The following is a 21139-nucleotide window of genomic DNA, read 5'->3' on the forward strand; positions in this document are numbered from 1 at the left end:
ACCATATAGCCAAGGAGAGTGCTTCAATATTCAGCAATGAAATATGTAGCATTTTTTCTAGGATGAGTTCACAAACTTAATCGTCTAACCTCACAGTAGGCCCTACTCTAAATGATACTATTTTTCATTCCTTATCATTCTAATGATAAGATATATGTGCAAGCCCTTTAAGAACCTAAGTTTGTAAATAATCATGAGTCCATATTGATATAAACAGATGATCCAATAAAGAAATAAAAGGTAGATAAAGTAAGAGATGTACAAAGAAGGAGGAAGATATAAAATCAACACTAGACCACCACAGTAAGAATCACTTCAGGAAAATCCACAGGTGGATCCAAAATTAGTGGGTAAAAGTTTAAGGAAAAATAGAATATTTACAGAGTCTCTAAGTATCTCCCCTCCCCTCCCAAAATGTATTAATTACAAAAAAAAAAAACTTCCTGAGAAACCTAGCAGAAAACTTCACCTTCACCAAGTGATCAAACTTAGCATCACCAGTAGTAATAAAACATATCAATATCATGTGCCTCCTGATACTATGCACCAAAAAGACACATCATCTTCATGATATTCTTTCCCCAAATCCATAATGCTCCTTGAGTCTTAAAAAATTAGACAAACTCGAATTGACAGACATTTGACAAAACAACCTGACTAGACTCTTCCACAATGTCAGTCATATGAAAATTAATTGTGGTCACCTTTGAAGTACTCCCTTTGGCCTTCTGGCCACCATAGTGATATTCAGCAATGAGGTATATAGCACTTTTTCCAGGATGAATTCTCAAACTTAACTGTCTGACCCCATAAAAGACAGGGAAAGACTGAAGAACTGTCACAGATCAGAAACTAAGTGGACGTGACAAGCAAAGGCAAGGTTGGATCCCGGATGGGAATCTAGACGAAAAAAAGGACATTACTGGGAAAAATCATGAAACCTGAATAAAACTTACAGTTTAGTTTATGGTCCCCATGTGAAATTTCCTCACTTTGATCATTGTACCATGGTTGTAAGACGATAACATTAGGTATAGTTGGGTGAAGGGCATATGGGAATTCCTTGTACTATTTGCAACTTCTCTATATGTAAGTCGAAAATTATTCTGAAATGAAAAGTTGAGGACATTGAAGTCTACAGTCCCAGGGAAGTTAAAGTGGGAAGATTGGTTGAGCCCAGGACTTAAGCAACATATTGAGACCCCCATCCTGAAAAACAAAACATTGAAGTGCTTTAAAAATATAAAATTAACATAGACAATGTAAGTTTTTGTTTGTGGAGCACTTCTGTATATATTTATTACATGGTATGTATTACTTTTTAAGACACCTTAAGCATCCATGTGGCACTACTTAACTTCACTAGGTGATTCACCCACCAATTGTATTTCAGGAGGAGAAAAATAAGATTTTAGAATTTGATTTTATCATTACTTTCCATCTGTAGACCATTAAAAGAACATGGTTCTATATTTCCTTCAACTACAAAGCACAAGCTTTATTGGGTATTACGGTAATTAATGAATATATATGTATAGGGTCATGAAGAGTTCACACATAGAAGCCTGATATATTTTAGAGTTTTTTTCAATAAATAAAAAAATGAAGAAATAAAGCAATCAAGCTTAGGGAAGGGTTGAACTTAAGTTTAATGTGATGCTAGAACAGAGATTGTGCCTAGAAGAATGTAGTTGGTGGGCATGATGTTCTTCACTCATAGATAAGAAGTAAGTGTCTGCATTATTTAACAGGGAGTACTTGTCCCTTAATGGAATTCCCTTCTCCAGAAAGACAGTAAAGGAGACCCCTGGCATTATGTGGCTTGGAAGATTGGTGAGAGTGACTCACTTAAAAATGAGAGGCATTTTCATTATGTTTCTACATTTCTACATCTACAAGAGGTTTTATAGAAAATAAATAAATCTCTAGATGACATTATTAGGAACTTGCACAGCTATCCATAGACATTTCTTACTTACTAGGACCAGGTTTTACACTTAAATCTTACTAACTTTGAAAAAAGTTAGCGCAATTGTTATCTCAAAAGACTGGACTGTGTATGCACCTTAAAAGTCTTTAATATTATTAAATCTTTGTTCATCTTCAATGTAAAAGGTTAAAATAAAAATTAATAATGATGTGAGGTATATGTGGATAAAATAGAAGTATCCTAGAAGCAGAGAAGAATTAGACATAACAATTTTAAACAAAAATATCAGAAGTAATTTGCTGATTGCTTGTTAAATATTAATATTGCCCACCTCAGTAAGGGACCCTGCTTTCATTATCAGAGTCAACATTCATCAGTCTATGTAAATTTTAGCAGCATTACACATTCCATTTTTCCATGAAATTCTGCTTCATAATTTACATACAGGCTGTTCGTACCTATGGACATGAGATCCACATGACAGAGCTTCTCGAGAAGTTAGACTTTTACATCCTGCCTGTACTCAATATTGATGGCTACGTCTACACCTGGACGAAGGTATATGAGCCAATACCAAAAGGCCAATGAAATCGAAACCAATCACATTCTATTCTATCTGTCCTAACTATAATCCACTTTCAGAACCGAATGTGGAGAAAGACCCGCTCCACCAACGCCGGATCGACCTGCTATGGCACAGACCCCAACAGGAATTTTGATGCTGGGTGGTGCCGTGAGTATCCGGCTGACCATTGTGCATGGATCAATTGCAAAACATTAAGAGAAAAAGTAACATAAGAAAGGACAACAGTGTCTAAACAAGAAATGAGGAAACAAGAAAAATTGTAACATTTTACATGTTAGAGTTCTAACTTTCTAAAAGCACAATGAACAGTTTCTTAATTCATTTGGCAAAAACGTACCGAGCACTCTTGAGTGTTCTCCCCTGTTCTAGATGCTGAAAACGTCCAGACCGAATAAACCAGACATTACCCGACTGCTCATGGGAAGTAGGGTCCAGAGGGGGAGACAGCCACTAAGGAAATGATTATTTAAATAACATTGTGATGCAATTAAGAATCATCACAGTAATAAATGAATAGAATTGTTTCATGATTATAATTTTGTCCCCTGCTTATTAAATGTAGTGTAATTTCTTACACCATATGTGGTCTCAGTGTATACAGGGACGTAAGGTGATTTCATGGGAAACTTTTTACCATGTTAGCTTGAAAACACTCCCCATCCTGTGACTAAATGTATACATACTATATACCACATCCATACCTGAGGGTGATTATAAGGACTCCTAGAAAAACAGCTACTTCTTAACTCCCTAATGTGAGAGTTTGAAACTTTCCCTGTGACAACTTTAGTAGGTGATCCTTCCCATTCGCACCAACATCTGTTTTTCCAGAAACTGGAGCCTCTCGAAGCCCCTGTTCTGAAACTTACTGTGGGTCTGCTGCGGAGTCAGAAAAGGAGACCAAGGCGCTGGCCGATTTCATCCGTGACAACCTGTCTTCCATCAAGGCGTATCTGACCATCCACTCGTACTCCCAGATGCTGCTCTACCCTTACTCCTATGACTACAAACTTCCTGACAACAACGTCGAGTTGGTAAGTAGCTACAGTAACAGACATGGCATGTCACTGTTGAGATTTTAAAATTTCTAACCTTGAAAAAAAAATTATAAGATAATTTCTAAAAGTTCATTTATTGATTTCTGATAGTAGAAGTAAAAAACTCATTACAAATATATAAAGAATCAACCTGGATTTGGCTGGATAAATTGGCTAAAAGAAATGTGATTTTGATGCAGGAAATGATTTCCCACATGTGATTTATTCACTAATCTTCAAAATGACAATAGTTCCATTTCCTCTGGCTTCACTATAATAATGACTCACACAATGACTTCAGTGCATTTGGGATAATCAACAAAGTCCCTTGATCGCATCTATATTCTTTCTCAGAGTTGGTTTTGTCAAGTTGCCTTGAGCAGGATTTGACCCAGCCAGAGGACAGCAGATGTCATTAGGAATTTGCCACATTTGGTTGATATTAGGTTTAGATTTGAGATCCTAGAATCGCTTATTTCACTGTTTGACCAGATGAAGCACAGAAGTAAATCAATCAATGAACAAATAGCGTCAGTGAGGCTTTATGAGACATAGCGAACAATGCAAAGAAATTTAAGGATCCCCGACATCAAAAAACTAGCAATTCTATTGAACAATCAAGATATTATCATGTGAGCAGTTAAGTAACATGAGTTTTTATAATAATTCACATTTATAGATATAACACATCAATATGTACATTTTTTAAATAAGCAGGTTTGAATTCTTCAAACACTATTTCTTTAATTTATGAAACATCTGGCTGCCAGAAGCTGGGACCAGTGACTTAAAAGAGAAAGCATATGATTTAAAGCATTTGAGTTACACCAGGGGACAAAAAGTATTACATTTAGACAATGACAGAGATATTTGGCTTATCTTAGATGCATAAATTTAAAAGCCCAATAATTTTCAAAACTGGAAATTGTTGTTTTGTACTTTCAGATGTCTTTCAGAAAGGCTGAAATAAAATATGTAATGCTGTAAACATTTTATGAAGACCAAAACAGAAAAACAACCCAGTTTCCTAGAAAATTGGTAGCTAATAGTTGGCCAGGTTCTTTCTTAAAGAATAGCTAATACTGTGTATAAAATAATTTCCCATTTTCCCAAATCCATAGTCAGAAAGAAAAAAGAAAGGAAGGAAGAAAGGAAGGAAGGGAGGGAGGGAGGAAGGGGAAGAAAACATCATTAGTTAGAAATATTAAACATTACAGGTTTTCAGCTTTGCTCAGTCTGTGTGTGCAGCCTGTCCCGCTGTCCCACAGACAGGTGTGGTCAGCTCCTCATTTCTGGCCTAGATTTATGGCTACAAGAAGAAAGGAGGTGGGGACAGGTGGTTTGATTAATTCACATGAATATATATATATTTTTTTTTTCCTTTATTAAGGCATATATACATAGATCATGAATACCTGTATGTTTTTGTGGGGTAAAATGTGTTGTTTTTTTTATACAATTTGGAATGGTTACATCAAACTAATTAATGTAGCTTTCGCCTCATTTACTTCGTTATTGTGTTAAAACCTTTGTGTTCTGTACTTGGTAGATTTGACTTGTACCCTTACAGTATGCTCCACAGGTGTGGTCCCCCTGTTTACCCTCCCTCTATCAAACCTCTCCCCTCCCCTCCCCCCCCCTCTACTTCTCGCCTTCATCCTAGGCTGTAGTTGTGTGAATATATTTAAACTGCACCACATCAGAAGAGAAAAAGTCAAAGTCATAAAAACTAAACATTGATGAGTTAATTAAAATATTAAAACTGCAAAACATTATGTAACAATAAATAACCAATACACACAATTTTCTCATTATCAACTAATCTTATACATAAATACTAAAACGCTCATACTTAACAGAGAAGCTCAGTGTTCTTTGGAATTGAGCTGCTTCACAAAGGTTCTATCCATAGCCTTGTTTGGGAAATAAATTCAAGTCCTTTTAATCCTGAGATAGATTTGTCACCACTGGCAGCATGTGATAATGACCTAGTATCTGGATTACTCAAACTCTCCAAATTATGCCTTTTTATAAAGAAGTTTTTCCTTGGGAATCTCATGAATAATTTTTGCTACTTACTCTAGGTATTTTATCCAGGAAAAGACCCAAGAATCAGAGTTAATGGGTTTAGTGGGCCAATTCGCATGTGCTTCAAGTGGTATAAAAATATACAAAAAGAATGTGAGCCAATGACACTGTTCCCTAAATATCGCTTCTTCACTTAAAATGACGGAAAGAGATAAAATAGTAAAAGAGATCCCTACTAGAAACCCTGTACTCCAAAATTATTTGTAAGTTATAAAAGTTTAAAATTTTTTAAAGTTATTTTTAAGTTAACAAAAAAATAGAATGAATAGATCTCTTTGAAAGTAAAATATTCATAATCTATTCTCAAAAGAAAAAAAAATACAAGCCACAAAATAATCTTATCTTGAATGTTTATTCTTTTACTCGCAAAACTAATAAATTCCAGGAAAATTGCATGTCACTTCTCATCTTCACTAGAGCATGATAAGTTAGGTAACTAAAATGCAAAACTTAATTAGACTTATATCACACTCGCTTACTTACTAAACAAAAGTTACTTTAATTTTCAATAATTTTTTTTCTATGACTAAAATTTTCCTAGTTATCTTAAAAATGCCCCTGGTCAGTGGATGTTACTTACAGTGAATATTCTTTGATTGGTTGATTCATTGAGTGTTTAAATTTAGTTTAACACACTAGAGCAAATTTGATCCTTTGAGTAACTAGAGATTCTTCAGCTTTTTATCTTGTGCAACCTCCAAAGCACATTTTGCTAGAACAAGCTCATTAACTACAACATAATTATAAATATATGTACATCCAAATGAGAACCTGAGTCTCTCAAAAAGAAAAATATTGAATTCTTCACGGTTTTTATTTCTAATGAGGATTTTAAGGAAAAAAATTAAGACTTGCTCTAGAACAGTGAATTTTCCATCCCAATCGAGTGGTAGAGAAAGATGGCCTTGCTGCAAAACATAAAAGTTAACAAAAGATTAATAAAATGAATTCTTGGCATCCTATCCCATTATTAATAACTCAAAATTTTCTTTAAAAGAAGCCATGAGGATTTTGTCTTCTACAGAATTAAGCCAAGTCATTGATATCCATATATATGATTTTTATTTCTCTTTATTCTTATAACATTAAATTTGTAGCCAAAAAAAATATTTTTCAAAGAGAATAAGACTCTAAACAAAAGGAAATTATTTTGTACTTACATTAGCATTTTCAGCCCAAATTTAGAACATACTATAAGCAGTATCCTTTGATCATTGTGTCATAATAAAAGTATACGTGGCTTCGTTTCTGAAAGATCTTCTATGTAGATTTCCTGATAATTGCTCATATTATGTGACAAGGCAGAGATGATAATGTAAAAGAACAATGAAGTAAAAGGACGAGAAAATTATGCGGATTACAAAGAAGGCTACCAGAAAAGATATTTTCAGCAGAGCAGTAAACGTACAGGTAATAATGAGAGTACCTTACACACTTAATGCTTATCAGTTTGCAGACTGCTTTTCCCCATACTCTGTATATGTTATTTTTTTAATTAAGGTTATTTATTTTTGTATTTTGTTGTTGTTGTTGTTGTTGTTGCAGTTTGGCCAGGGCTGTGTTCGAACCCACCACCCTCAGTACATGGGGCTGGCACCCTACTCTCAGAGCCACAGGCACCACCCTCTGTGTATGTTATTTAAAAAGAAAATACCAAGTACACTCTAGGTTCCCAAAGGCCTCAGAAAGGAGATAATGAAGGCCTGTTGGCAATAGTGAAGATACCACTATCTTCAAAGGAAATGTTAAAGCTTAGAAAAAGAACATGTTATATTTCCAAAATTCTAAAGCATGACGAAATATTGAATAGTATTATCTCCTTATTGTCAGAGGAAGTAAAAACGGGGGGACGTTATGGAAAAGGCTCCCAACCTGGCCACGTCCCTGCACTTACTGGTCTTGAAGAAGCTCCCAATCTTTGGTCCACCTTGCCCTCACCAAGACACTGACATAGCACTGTTCATAATAACAATAAGAATAACACCACTTCAAAATGCCAAGCAGAAAGCCAGAAAACTACCCAACCAACCACATATGTTGTGCTAGTCCCCATACTGACTAAATGAAAAGCAGAGTGCACTACGGAGGTGTCGACCCGGGCATGAGTCTTACACCACTTCTCTGCATTAGAAGCACAGAATTTTATAGCTGGAAAAATCTTGGAAGTCTGGTTCTATTTCCGATTTTCCAGCTGAAACAAGGAGGTCTTGCCTAAGTCAACACTAGCAGTGGGAGTGGCCCTGGGTCAACAACTACTGGCTCCTGAAGAATTTTTCAGGCTGCCCCAAATTCCAAAAACACCCCCGCTCATATTTATGTGGCCACATTCTCTGATGGTACCCCAGATAACTATTTTCCAGAAGAACATTCATCAAAAAAAGGTCTTTAATCCCATGAAATCCCTCACGAGAACCAGTTACTCTGGTCAGCTGAGATGACTGACTTCTCAGGGCTCAGTCTTTGACATTCTTTTGAGGGATGTATATCCATTAACCAGGAGAAAGATAACAGTAACCAGAAGAAATACAACAGTCTTTCTGGAAAATTATTAAATGTGATCAAAAGACAGAAATCTGCTTCTATAGCCTAACATCTTTCTGTCCAGTGACCTCCTAATCGAAATTTTAGTTGATGAGCCACCAAGATAGAAGTCCACTGCTCCACCTGTGCATGTGCGTAAGCAAAGACCATCATTAGATAAACATAAAGTCACAGGGAAGGAACACTGTGATTAGAAGGTGGACAATTGCAGGGTCATACACACACCCATCACAGCTGTCACTGTCCCTGCCTAATAACAAGAGCAGCGAGGCCACAATGCCATTGTCAGGCTACCAGCAGCCAAAGATCAACAGGGCTTAAGGCATAAAACATCTGCTGCAGGAATTTTCTCAGTATGTCTAATCTCACTTAAAATAAAAATAATTTTAAATGACAATAGTATACTTTCCTTGATTAAAGAAATTCATTGCTTATTCACCAATGACGTACTTTTTAAGTGAACTCTCAGCCTGATAAAATTTCCCTGTGGGCCCTGGTCAGTACGTGGCTTAGCAGACCATCATCAGAAATTTCACTGAATATCGACGAAGTGCGCATCATAAATCACATTTCCTGCTATTAGGTACTTAGGATCTTACAGGAATGAAAAGACCCAGATACCAAAAGTCATTCAAACAAAGGTACAGAATTAGGAGTTTCAATTACCTGCAGTGGTAGGAATTTGGGAGAAAGAGACCATCATTTGTGCTGAAGCTATCCAAATGAGGTTAGAGGGAAGAGATGCAATTTGTTCTGTGCTTTGAAGTCTGGGAAGATTTGGGTAGTAGAGGAAAGAATAGGGCATTGTAGGTAAAATACGCAATGGTGCCATTGAAAAATGGAGTTGAGGAGGAAGGTAGAAGGGATTCGGCCTGTTTGGAGTGTTGTTGTTAGGCAAGAGCGTGGAGTGAGGTTCCATCAATAAGGTGACCAGACCAGATTATGTAGAGACTTGAACGTCAGCATGAATCCTGCGTCACAACTGGACCTGGAGCCACTAAATTTCCTGGTAAATAGGATTGTCAGATCTCATATAAAACTTCCAGTTTAATTTAGATTTCAGATAAACAATAATTTTCACTTTCAAAGAGTCTCAAATATTCATGAGACAGATTTATACTAAAAAAGTATTTACTGTTCATCTAAACTTTAAATGTAACTGAGACTCTTTTATTGTTTATCTAAAATTTAAATTTAACTGAGAATCCTGTACTTTTTTGCCCAATGTGGCAACCCTGCTGGTAAAGGGAATTTTTTTTTTTTTTTTAGAGACAGAGTCTCCCTCAGTAGAGTGCTGTGAAATCACAGCTCACAGCAACCTCTAGCTCTTGAGCTTAGGCAATTCTCTTGCCTCAGCCTCCTGAGTAGCTAGGACTGCAGGCGCTCACCACAACACCCGGCTATTTTTTTTGGTGCAGTTTGGCCTGGGCCAAGCTCGAACCTGCCACCCTCAGTATATGTGGCCAGTGCCCTACTCACTGAGCCACAGGCACCGCCCAGGTAAAGGCATATTTTAGCAAGAGTGCCCCAGCAGAGATGTTCAGGGAGATACTAGCAATGTTATCAACAGAGGAAAGGGCATTCGGAGCACCTTTAAACCAGCTGTCTTTCTTTTTAATTTTTTCCCAAAAATAAGCTCCCATCTATCATAATTGCATCTTTTATCCGACTTTCCTTTTGACTAATCTTGCTCCCCCATTCCTTCTCCCAGAGGACATTTGGCAACGTCTAGGAGACATTTTTGGGAGTCAGAACTGTGGGGATTGTACTGGCACATGTGGGTGGAGGCCAGGAGATGGCAATAGCACCCCATAATGCACAGAACAGCTCCACCAACCCCAACAAAGAACTGTCCAGCCCAAAATGTCAGGGGTGCCAAGTTTGGGAAACCTTGCTTTAGATAAAGATAAGAGTCACATTCCTGGCCAAAGGCTCCTAGCTCTCCCAGGATCTAATACCCTCCTCACAAACAGTTTACAATGTTGTGCAACTCTCAAGTGCAAGACACCCTGCACGTCTCCATGACACAGTCTTTATTTTTAATGTTTATTTGGGAGAAACATTACTTCTACCAAAAACAAAACAAAAAAATTCTCTGGACTTTGCAACAACTTCAGCTGACTCACACTTCACATCTCCCTTGAATTTCAAAGAACTTAAAAATATGTATGCAGATCAGCCAAAGAGAAAATTTGGTTTTCATCAGTGGAAGCATTCCCATTCTCCCCGTGGGCTCTGTGGAAACAGGGAGGCCTCGCTCTCCTAAAGCACGCTTCTTCCTCACACCTCGCCTTGCGTTAATCTCAGGGCCTCCTTTTTCTCAGAAACGTATTTGTTTTTTCAAGTCCCGAATGCTTTGCCCTCAGTGCCTACTTACACATCTTGTGGGGTTTCTCCTTTTGCACTGAAATCATAAAAGTTAAATTTCTCATTGGTCCCTTGGTGTGAGTTACATATTATCACAGAGCAGAAGGAAGGAAGCCGCAGTTAAAGATCATCTCCGTGCTCCCATTACCACGAGTGTTCACCCAAGGGATGGTTAAGGTCAGGACCTCAAGTTAGAAACAAAGTTCGAAAGAAAATTTTCTTTGAATTGTTTTATACTCCATAGTCAGTGCAGAGCTTTTTTTTTTCCATACTAATGGAGTGCTGGAAGAATAGAGAAGGCAGCCCCGTCACCCTGTCATGATGCTGGCTGTGTATGTGGAGGTTGGAAGGGACACTACGTGCAAAGAGGAGCTTCTTTGCCATGTGTTACCTAGGAAGGCAGATCAGCAGAAAAGAACACCGTCTCCTCACTCGTCTCACCAGGCTCTTGGAGCCCAGAACCGGGCGAAACCCTACCCTAGCTTATCCTTTGTCTGTTGGGCTACGAGCTAGATGTGACATTTTAGACGCTCTTTGTCTTTTGCTCTAGGACCAAGGTCTCAACAAAACCAATGACAAAAGAAAACATGCATAAGATGTCGTGGGAAATTCATATCTAAGGATTAATAAAGGCTGAGCATGTTTGGCCTTGACTGAAAGCAGAGTTTTCTCTGAGGCTGATTTATATTTAGCTTTCTTCTATTCTTTACAATTGGTAAAACCAGCTCCAGCAACATTTCTTTTGAAGTATTGGAAGGCCACAGAGGAGAAGTGAAAAAGAGCTCAGGATTTAAAGAAAGAAGAATCTAGCTCAAGTCAGCCTCTGGTGGGGCTGTGTGCCCTTGGGCAAATTCTTTTATCCTTTCTGAGTTTTCATTCTTTTATCTGTAAAATGGGGATAAAAATACCTAGATCTTATCAACAGTTCTTTTCAAAGTCTAAGGTTTTATGTAAATGTTAATTCTTATTTTCAATGCATTGAGAAATGATGTAAGATGTTCCTCAAATGGCAAGATGTATAGAAAACAGTTGTTAATTGGAGCTTCAAGATGTGGACCAAGCTATCTGCTGGGTTTTTTTGCTTCTCAGGCCTTCTGTCCTCTGTCTCAGACTTTTTTTACAGAAATGTGCAGGGGAAAAGAGTTGCCACTCTAACATTTTAGCAAATGCAAGAATCACCTTTCTCCCTATCATTGCTGGTGGGGGTCAGTTCTCCAGCTTGACTGGAATGTTCCCACTGAGCCAGCTGCCCCACATGGCATTCCATTCTGCTAGAAAATCCTGTGCTGGTGAAATGTGGACAGATAATGTTAGGAAGATAAATGAGTACCATTTGTGAAATCATTTGACCTCTTCTGAAAAAAAAAAAAAAAAAAAAAGACCCACACTGATTCCAGGGATTTTTTTTCAAGATAATTGGAATCTAAAATATGTATTTTAGCTGATTAATGTCCATTCTGTTTTTATCTTTTGGCCTTGGAGGGGGCTTAGAGGAAGGATTCACAGACTTTTTTTTAAATTAATGGAAGTAAGTAAAGCGCACAGAAGATGTCACTGTGTAAAGGCAGCAACTTACCCACCATCACTGCATGTGACCACTGCCTTCCCCACAAGCATCCCCAAACTCTGCTCAGGCAGGTTGAGCTTAGCACTCTGTGTCCCCATCCAAATGTTGCCTCCGTGTTACGCAGTGCTAAGCCCTTGCGTAGGACTCAGTCCACTAATGGTGTGCTATGTGCTGTATAGCCTGCTGAGGAGATGGGGGCGGGGGGAAGTGGGTGCAAAAACAAGTGATTATAGGGAGAGGGTAGAGTAATATGACCAAACAGAAACCTCCAACGATCATCCCTCTGCACCTACATCAAATTCAACAACTATCCACCCAAGAAAGCCCCTTCAGAAGAACCAGAAAAATCAAGTGAGTCTTTATACGACCCGGTTTTAACATTATATCAAGAAAAGAGGCACTGAAGAGAAGACAACTTTGCCTTGTCTGTGCCACCTCTTCCTCATCCCCTGCTCCCCACTGCACCACAGGAAGGGAGAGAGAATCCATGTGCTCAGGGCGAGGAGAGTGAAGTAATCATGGGACTTTGCCTTGAGACCCAGAACCATGGCATAGGACAGAATTCAGTCAATGGGCATGGAGGTAACACCTTGATTGGCCCAGCCAGAGAGAAATCCTCTTCCCTGAAACACACGAAACCCACTCCAAGTAGCCCCACTGCTGGCTGATAAAAAGTAGCCTGGGGCCTGAATTTAATCTGTAAGGCAGTTAAGCCACAAAGGCTACAGTCCTTTGGCAACTCCTGCAGCTGTGCTGGCTCAGAGCCAGTGGGCTTGGGGTGCACACGGCCCATTGAAACATGAGCAGTAGTGGCCAAGCCACAAGTCACTTCCTGCCCACTACTCCAGCCAGCACAGTTCAGGGAGCCTCCTTTCAGTTGGGGAAAGGAAAGGAAAAAGTTCAAAGGATTTTGTTTTGTAACTTGGGTACCAGCTCAACCAAAATAAAGTACCAAGCAGGCTCCTGAAACCCCTGAGTCTAGGCCTTAGTTCCTGGAAGGCACTTTTGGACCCATCCTGGGCAGAAGGAAACATGTGGACACAAAGTGGAGGGCCCAGTCCTGACAGGATTCACTACCTGATAAATTAAAAGCCTGTGGGCTTTGAGTAAACATCAGAGACAAAAGTCACTGCGGGCTTTGGGTGCCATCCAGCTGGCTTCCAGGTGTGACCTAGCACTGGTGACCACAAGGGAGTGCCCACGTAAGTCCTCCCACAACTCCAGCAGCCCAGCACAGAGAAAGTAAGAAGCCAGTGAGAAACTTTGCCTGGTAATTCAAGGACTTCTCCCAAGTCTTACCCCAGTCCATGGAGATGGTACCACCATGAGTCTACAAAAGTCACATCATTACTGGGCTTGGAGAACCCCCAGTGCTAACGCAGCTTCAATGATCAGAAACTTAGATTACAACATGTAATACTTTTTGAATACCTGTAAAGGCTTCTCAAGAAGGGCATGTTCAAACAACGCCAGACAGTAAAGATTAAAATGAATACCTAACTCTTCAATGCCCAGACACTGATGAACACCCACAAGCATCAAGAACATCCAGGAAAACATGACCTCAAGGAAAACAAACTAAGTAAGGTCCTAATGACCAATCCTAGAGAGATGGAGAATCATTACCTACCAGAAAAAGAATTCAAAATAGCCATCCTGAAGAAACTCAGTAAACTCCAGGACAACGCAGAGAAGGAATTCTGAAGCTCATTAGAGAAATTTAACCAAGAGGTTGAAATAACAGTTTTGAAAAAGCAGACATTCTGGGGCTTAAGAAATGAATTGGCAAACTGAGAAATGCATCAGAGTCTCTCAAAAGCAGAATTGACCAGCAGAAGGAAGAATTAGTGAGCTTGAATACAAGCTATTTGGAAATATACAGTTAGACGAGAAAAAAAGAAAAAACCTACAAGATCCAGGAAATAGATCTGACAGGGCAAATCTAACAGTTATGGCCTTTAAAGAGGAGATAGAGAAAGGTCCGGGGTAGAAAGTTTATTCAACGAAATAACAACAGAGAACTTTCCAAACCTAGAGAAAGATATGAGTACTTAGTACAAAAAGGTCATAGAGCAACAAGCAGATGTAACCCAAACAAGACTATTTCATGGCATTTAATAATCAAGCTTCCAAAGGACACAGATAAAGAAAAGATCCTCAGGGAAGCAGCAACAACAACAACAAAATAGCATGCAAAGGAATTGCGACACGTGTGGCATCAGATTTCTTAGTGGAAATCCTGTAGCTCAGCAGAGAGTGGCATGAGATATTCAAGGTACTCAAGGAAAAAAATCTTTACCCTAGAAGATCATATCCTGCAAAAATATCCTTCAAACATAAAGAAGATCTAATGACTTTCCCAGACAAACAAAAGCCAAGAGATGTCATAATGCCAGACACGTCCTTTAAGAAATGTTAAAGGAAGTTCTTCAACCCAAAAGAAACGTGTATTAATGAACAATAAGAAACTATCTGAAGGTGTTCAACAACCAGTAACGGTAAGTAGACAAATATAGATACTGTGTTGCTGTAATTGTGATGTAAAAACCATGTATAGTATATATTGAATAGGAAGACTAAAAGATAAACCTATAAAAAATAACTATAACAGGTATTTTATAGACACCTAGATAGTATAATACCTTTTAATTCCACCCCACACCACTTTTTAACTTTTTACTATTTTCACCTATACAAGTATAAAACTACCCATGTGTCTGTTATAGGTTTTTGATAGACACATAGATAGTTTTATACTATATAGGCAACGGGAGAAATATAGTTAGATCACAGGAGTGAAGAGTTCATGAAGTGAGGGAAAGCACGCCCTAGTTTTCCAGTTTGAAAATAAGGAAATGGAATCCCCAAACTCTGAGAATAAGTTAGTTCCAGGAAATTGACTGCAACATTTTGGTGGACCAGAATAGAAAATCATAACTTAAATTTTATAATCCTGTTTAAATTGTCTAATTTACCACTTAGTTAAAGAAGCATTAACACTTTGTAGCTGAAATCCCGAAGTCTTTTGGTCCTGCCTTCATAATTTGACATAAGACTCTACTAAACTAGTTTAATATTAGAATAAAAACCTAAAAGAAATTACTACTTTGTAAACAATCAGGTTATTCTGATTCTATCCTGATAGAATCAGAATAACCAGCCTCACAGCTTTCCAGGCATATGCAGACGTAGTAATTATAATGCCAAAGTATGAAATATAGCTAGTTTCACGACCAGAATAAATTGTCTAATTCTGCAGTAAACAATTCATTTTTCAAATTTGTATTCCCCAGACAGCCAAGCCAGGTCTTGCTTTTCAAGTGTTTTATTTAAACCATCAGCATGCCAGTGGCGTTTTACCAGGCGGAGTTGCTGGGTGCAGAGAGCCCTTCTTCTCTAGGAGTTGAATATAGGGGATTACAGGGCAGTGGTTCTTATGAGACAGGGACGCTGCTTCTAAGAACAGTATACTGGTGAATTAACACTTAACTACGTTCTTTATTCTGGAATTCAAATGAGCTGCCAATTCCTAAGCATTTCAACGCTAGCACTGAACATTCTATGAATTATCTGGTCATTTGAATATGTATGTGGTTTTTAATGCTTCTGCCCCGACTTATATAGTCTTATCATGACTTCTTAGCTTTACACATGTGACCTGCCACAATGCCAAGTGGTTTTCTAGTTTTGTTTGGGGTGTGTGTCCGTGCGTGTGTGTGGGTGTGCCTGCAACGCGGGAGACAGCCTCTGCACCACCGTAAAGACTTCTCTCTTTTATGCTCCAGAGACAAAACAGATAGATGCTCAGCATGACGCTTGAGGAAGATGTCAGGGAAGACATCCATTCACAAGAGCCATTTGGATCACGTGCCTAAATGTGCTGGAAAAACTGGGATGGGTTACGAATAAGTATAAAATACTAAACCAAATTGTGACATAAACATTTTTAATGTCTTAAAAATAATGTACAGGGAGTTTCTTGTTTGGCAGTGTGTGCGTTTATTTAATTACCTACTTCTTACTGGCTCTCTTGCAGAACACCCTAGCTAAAACTGCTGTGAAAGAGCTAGCCTCGCTGCACGGCACCAAGTACACATACGGTCCAGGAGCTACAACAATCTGTGAGTCTTGGCTTAAGGACCGGGCAATGAAACCATGTGTCTAAAAAGCCAACAAACGGGTCTTCCCAGCGTCTTTCCTTTCTAATCATTTAGAGCATGTGGCTTTTGCTTTAGTGAATTTTTATGAAACATGTAATCAGTTTTCTGTTCTAAAAAAGGAGGAAAAGATCGTTTTCAACTCATGAAAATATTGGCTCTCAAAAAGCATCTATTAAACATCTACATGTGCCAGGCTCCTATAAGCGCTAAGAGAAAAAGAACAAGAAAGATAGAGAAAAGATAAGAGGAAGGGAGGGAGATAAGAGCAGTCTTCCAGGAGCCCACTGTAGGGAAGAAGGAAAAGTAAATAGTCTACTATAATCCAAGTCCTAAGAGCTGTGATAGCAGGATTCACTAGGGAAGAGCAGAACCCACAACCCACTAACCCACCCCCAGTATCAAGAATAACTTCCCAAGGGGATCAGGTAGAGCTCTATCTGGAAGGACAATTGCTGGAGGAAAGCGTAAGAGGGAGTGATTTCCCGGCTAAACAGACAGTAGGGATGAGGGCCACTTGAGGCACAAGCCCTCTTCAGGGGTGGATGGCAGTCCCTCCGACCAGCAAGTGGCCAGAGTCACACAGCAGGACTGTGGGAGGGGCAGGAGCCCAGAGCTGTGGATGCCCAGTTTACATTTCTCTGGAAGGCACACTCCACAAGACCCATTTTCAATTTTTACTTTTATTTTCCCTTGCCTTCAAATTATTTCCTTCTGTCCAAGGTCTCTGAAAGGAACAGAAGTACACACAAGACGAAAGGGCTCAGTCCTGTAGTCAAGTGGCCTCCAGTGCAATTGGAGAGGCCCCAATCCGGAGTAGTTGGGCTTTTTTAAAGCTTTGCATAGAATGCAGTTTTCCGTATTTTCATCATTTTTTTAACTTCTCCAAATCATATGGGTTATACTTTCTTCTTAAGGGAAAGTATACTTTCTTCTTTTTCCTTTGTCCTGGAATTTCCAGATTTGAGCTTATGGCCCAAATCTATGTAGCCCATAAAGCCCATATAGGCCTATAAACTATATAGCCCAAGTTGACTGAATAAATAGATGAATGAATGAATAAGCGCATGAATGTATATGCTATGTGTTAGTAACAACCTAATTGTTATTAAGTGAATTAATAACTGAATGAATGCCTAATCTATGTCAGGACCTATGTTAGACACTGAAGATCCATAAATAATGGTATAGTCCTGACCTCAAGCTTTTCCAATTTCATCATTCAACGTAGTTTCCTTTTTTTTAATATAGCATCTTTCTCTGATGCCAGGGCTAGAGTGCGGTGGTGCGATCCTAGCTCACTGCAGTATCAAATGCCTGGGCTCAAGCAATCCTCCCTCTCCAGTCTCCAAGCTGAGAGTACAGGTTTTAGCCACCACACCCAGCTAACTTCTTTATATTTTGTAGAGATAGGGTCTCACTATGTTGAGGGTACAATAAGCCAGGTTACACTGATTGCATTTGTTAGGTAAAGTCCCTCTTGCAATCATGTCTTGCCCCAGAAATTGGCCTACCCATAATATTTTGCACAGTGAAAATTTGCAAATATAAAAAGTAACTGGCAATTCCTTAAAGCTCCTTTCTAGATTTAAAGATTTTTCTTCCTTTGCTGTTTGCATATTTCAGATCCTGCTGCTGGGGGCTCCGATGACTGGGCTTATGACCAGGGAATCAAATATTCCTTCACCTTTGAGCTCCGAGATACTGGCAGATACGGCTTTGTCCTCCCTGAGTCCCAGATCCGGGCAACCTGTGAGGAGACGCTGCTGGCAATCAAGTACATTGCCAGCTACGTTCTGGAACATCTGTACTAGTCGAGAAAGCTGAGAGCCTAATTGAAGAATGCTCACTTATCATTTATTTTCTATCTTCAAATCTTATTTTTGTCTTCCTAGATGTTTTACAGATCCAAATCTTTCTTTTAAGCTTCTGAGTCTATTAAACTAAGTGAATCTCCTCATAGTGATCATAATAAAAGTGTATCATTCAGCGGCGCCTGTAGCTCAAAGGAGTAGGGCGCTGGCCCTATATGCCAGAGGTACTGGGTTCAAACCCAGCCCCAGCCTAAAACTGCAAAAAAAAAAAAGTGTATCATTATAACTGAAAAACTCAACAGATTGTCTCCTTTTGGGGGAAAGTGGTGTGAATAAATGACTAAGCCAGGTGAAGATGTGGTCAGCCACATAGGAGTTCACGTCCTTTGGGTGTTGGCCAACACTGGCAGGGTGCAGATCTATATGCACAGGACATAATGGGAAACTTGTGAATAAAAAGAAACATTAGGGCGGTGCCTGTGGCTCAGTGAGTAGGGCGCCAGCCCCATATGCCGAGGGTGGCGGGTTCAAACCCAGCCCCAGCCAAACTGCAACAAAAAAAAAAATAGCCGGGTGTTGTGGCAGGCGCCTGTAGTCCCAGCTGCTCGGGAGGCTGAGGCAAGAGAATCGTGTAAGCCCAGGAGTTAGAGGTTGCTGTGAGCTGTGTGACGCCACGGCACTCTACCCAAGGGCGGTACAGTGAGAGTCTATCTCTACAAAAGAAACATTAAAGGACATTTAGGACCGTAAATCCTGGTACAGATGAAAAGACCCCATCTTGGTCTAGCTTTCCTCTCCACTCACTGAACTTACTTTACGAGCTGGCTATTAATGTGCCATGCACTTTGCTAAACAAATGAACACAGATCAATGAAAAAAGAAAAATAACACTTCTTCCCTCACTTGGGGTTATAGGCCATTCAGAAATACAGATATTAAACAAATAATTAGGCCACTAGTAAATAATTTGATAATTAGCGATTTAATTTACATTGGACAAACTACATAAAAAAGAGCATATGGAAAGTCCACCTACCTTTTGGAAGCCTACCCTTTCGAAGGCTCTTTTGGAAGTGCTATAACCTAAGAAATGAGTCACAATTAGCTAGACAAGGAAGCACCCCTTCCAGGTCTGGGACCATTCAGAAGATATTAAAAAAAAAAAAAGCTAATATGGGTGGAACTTAGTTGAGAGAGGGGGAACTTGTATAGGAGGTGGGGAGCAAGTTGGGAGCTATAACATGCAGAGCTTAGAGGTCACATTTAAAGCTTATAACACTGGTCTAAGAACAATGGGAAGCTATTGAAATGTTGAGTTGTAAATGACATGACTAAAGTGCTTTTTTGGAGTGTGGAAGCAGGTCGGAAGAGACACGTGAGGATGCCAGGCACCCCGGCTGCACAAGTTAAGCTGCAGAAAGCAGCAAAAATCATGCCATGACCTGTACGTCACATGTGACTTGATGTTTTCTAGGATTAGAACTGAATATGCCAATGTTGGGAAGTATTGTGACAAGTTCAAATTTTAAAATAGAATTACTACATATTTAGGTTATAATGTGGAGGCATCTCTTGCTTCAAAATCGTAGAACAAGGGGGGAGGATGGGTAGAGGGAGAGTATTTTGTGGGACCACACCTACGGTGTATCTTACAAGGGTACATGTGAAATTTACTAGGTGTAGAATATAAATATCTTAACACAATAACTAAGAAAATGCCGTGAAGGTTATGTTAACCAGTTTGATAAAAACATTTCAAATTGGGTGGCGCCTGTGGCTCAAGGATTAGGGTGCCGGTCCCATATGCCGGAGGTGGTGGGTTCAAACCCAGCCCCAGCCAAAAATCACAAAAAAAAAAAAAAAAAAAACCATTTCAAATTATGTATAAAACCAGCACATTGTACCCCATGATTGCTACGATTTAATTTAAAAAAAATCGTAGAACAAAATATTAAATGTAAATTCAAGGAAAATGGCATTCTATATTGAGAAAAATATGTTAAGATATCTATAAGTATGTTCTAATTGTAAACAGAATCCTTTGAAGTCACAAGGTTTGTGTGGAAATTGTTAAGCCAAAGAATGCAAATAATTGCATTATTTGCCCACTAGATGGCAGCAGTAGAGACGCTACAATTTGTCAAGCAATCATCAAAGTAATTTAGTAAAACATCATTTAAACAGAGAGGCCCTCAAGAGCAAAAATTAAATTTTCATGAATTCTTCAGTATGATAATAATAAATAAGATGTAATTTACCTAAATTATCTTTCTCCCACTCTGTTTAAGGTATATCCAAGTTGAGAATTGGAGAGCTAACTCAACCATAGTTACTCCCAAGTGAAGTTCTCTTGCCAGAGGTATACCCAATTCCCATCCCACAGAATATCCACTCACCCTGACTCTGGTTGGTAATATCCACCTCTCATTAAGGGATTCTGTGGCCCAAAGTAAGAAAGTCATGTGAGTAAACCGTAAATAACTATTCAAAGTCTCTAAATTGAGTGCTTTAGTTAGCAATGTCTGTGGGCTTTTTTTAATTCAAAGAAATTTTTTAAAAAAAGAAGGAATAGGAAAGAAAATATTCTCATTTGAAATCCCATGTATCTGATATGTCTTTCACTTGAGATAGTTTTGCTGTAACTCCTGCCTACTGAGAGTTAATAGCTAGCTGGCTAGGAGTTACACTCGCCAGAGCTAAACCAAGAAAAAAAGAAAGAAGTCTGCTTTAGTCCTTCCAAATGCAATAGTGTCTGGTGCACTCCTCCCAGATGACTGGAGACTGTTGTGAATCCCCCACCTCCCACTCCACATGGACATCCAAGGACAGGCTCTGAGACCTTTATTCAGTTGCAAGCTCTCATCTGCCCAAAGCAACAATTAACCAAAAGAATAGAAGTGACCCCACAAATCTTTCTTTCTCAAGTGGCATGGCTAAAGAATAGAAAAATAGTTTCTCTGCCTGTGTTATGAAATTTCTACATATCTAAAATCATATGCTACATGTTTAACTGCTTTTGCAATGAATTGGTCAAACCAGAATTTCTAGGAGG

General features: G+C 39.0%; 1 protein-coding gene across 1 annotated transcript in view; it reads left to right on the forward strand.

Annotated features, from left to right (window-relative positions):
- CPB1 (carboxypeptidase B1) overlaps positions 1-18260 on the forward strand; it is a 35680-nt gene extending 17420 nt beyond the window's left edge. The window contains exons 7-11 of the mRNA XM_053598808.1: positions 2378-2488; positions 2573-2663; positions 3348-3550; positions 16153-16237; positions 17900-18260. Of these exons, the coding sequence (XP_053454783.1) occupies positions 2378-2488; positions 2573-2663; positions 3348-3550; positions 16153-16237; positions 17900-18087 (678 nt within the window). The 3' untranslated portion in view covers positions 18088-18260. The remainder of the gene's footprint in view (positions 1-2377; positions 2489-2572; positions 2664-3347; positions 3551-16152; positions 16238-17899) is intronic.
- The last annotated feature ends 2879 nt before the right edge of the window (positions 18261-21139 follow it).

The sequence above is a fragment of the Nycticebus coucang genome, chromosome 8 (genome assembly GCF_027406575.1).
Source record: "Nycticebus coucang isolate mNycCou1 chromosome 8, mNycCou1.pri, whole genome shotgun sequence".
Taxonomy (NCBI): domain Eukaryota; kingdom Metazoa; phylum Chordata; class Mammalia; order Primates; family Lorisidae; genus Nycticebus; species Nycticebus coucang.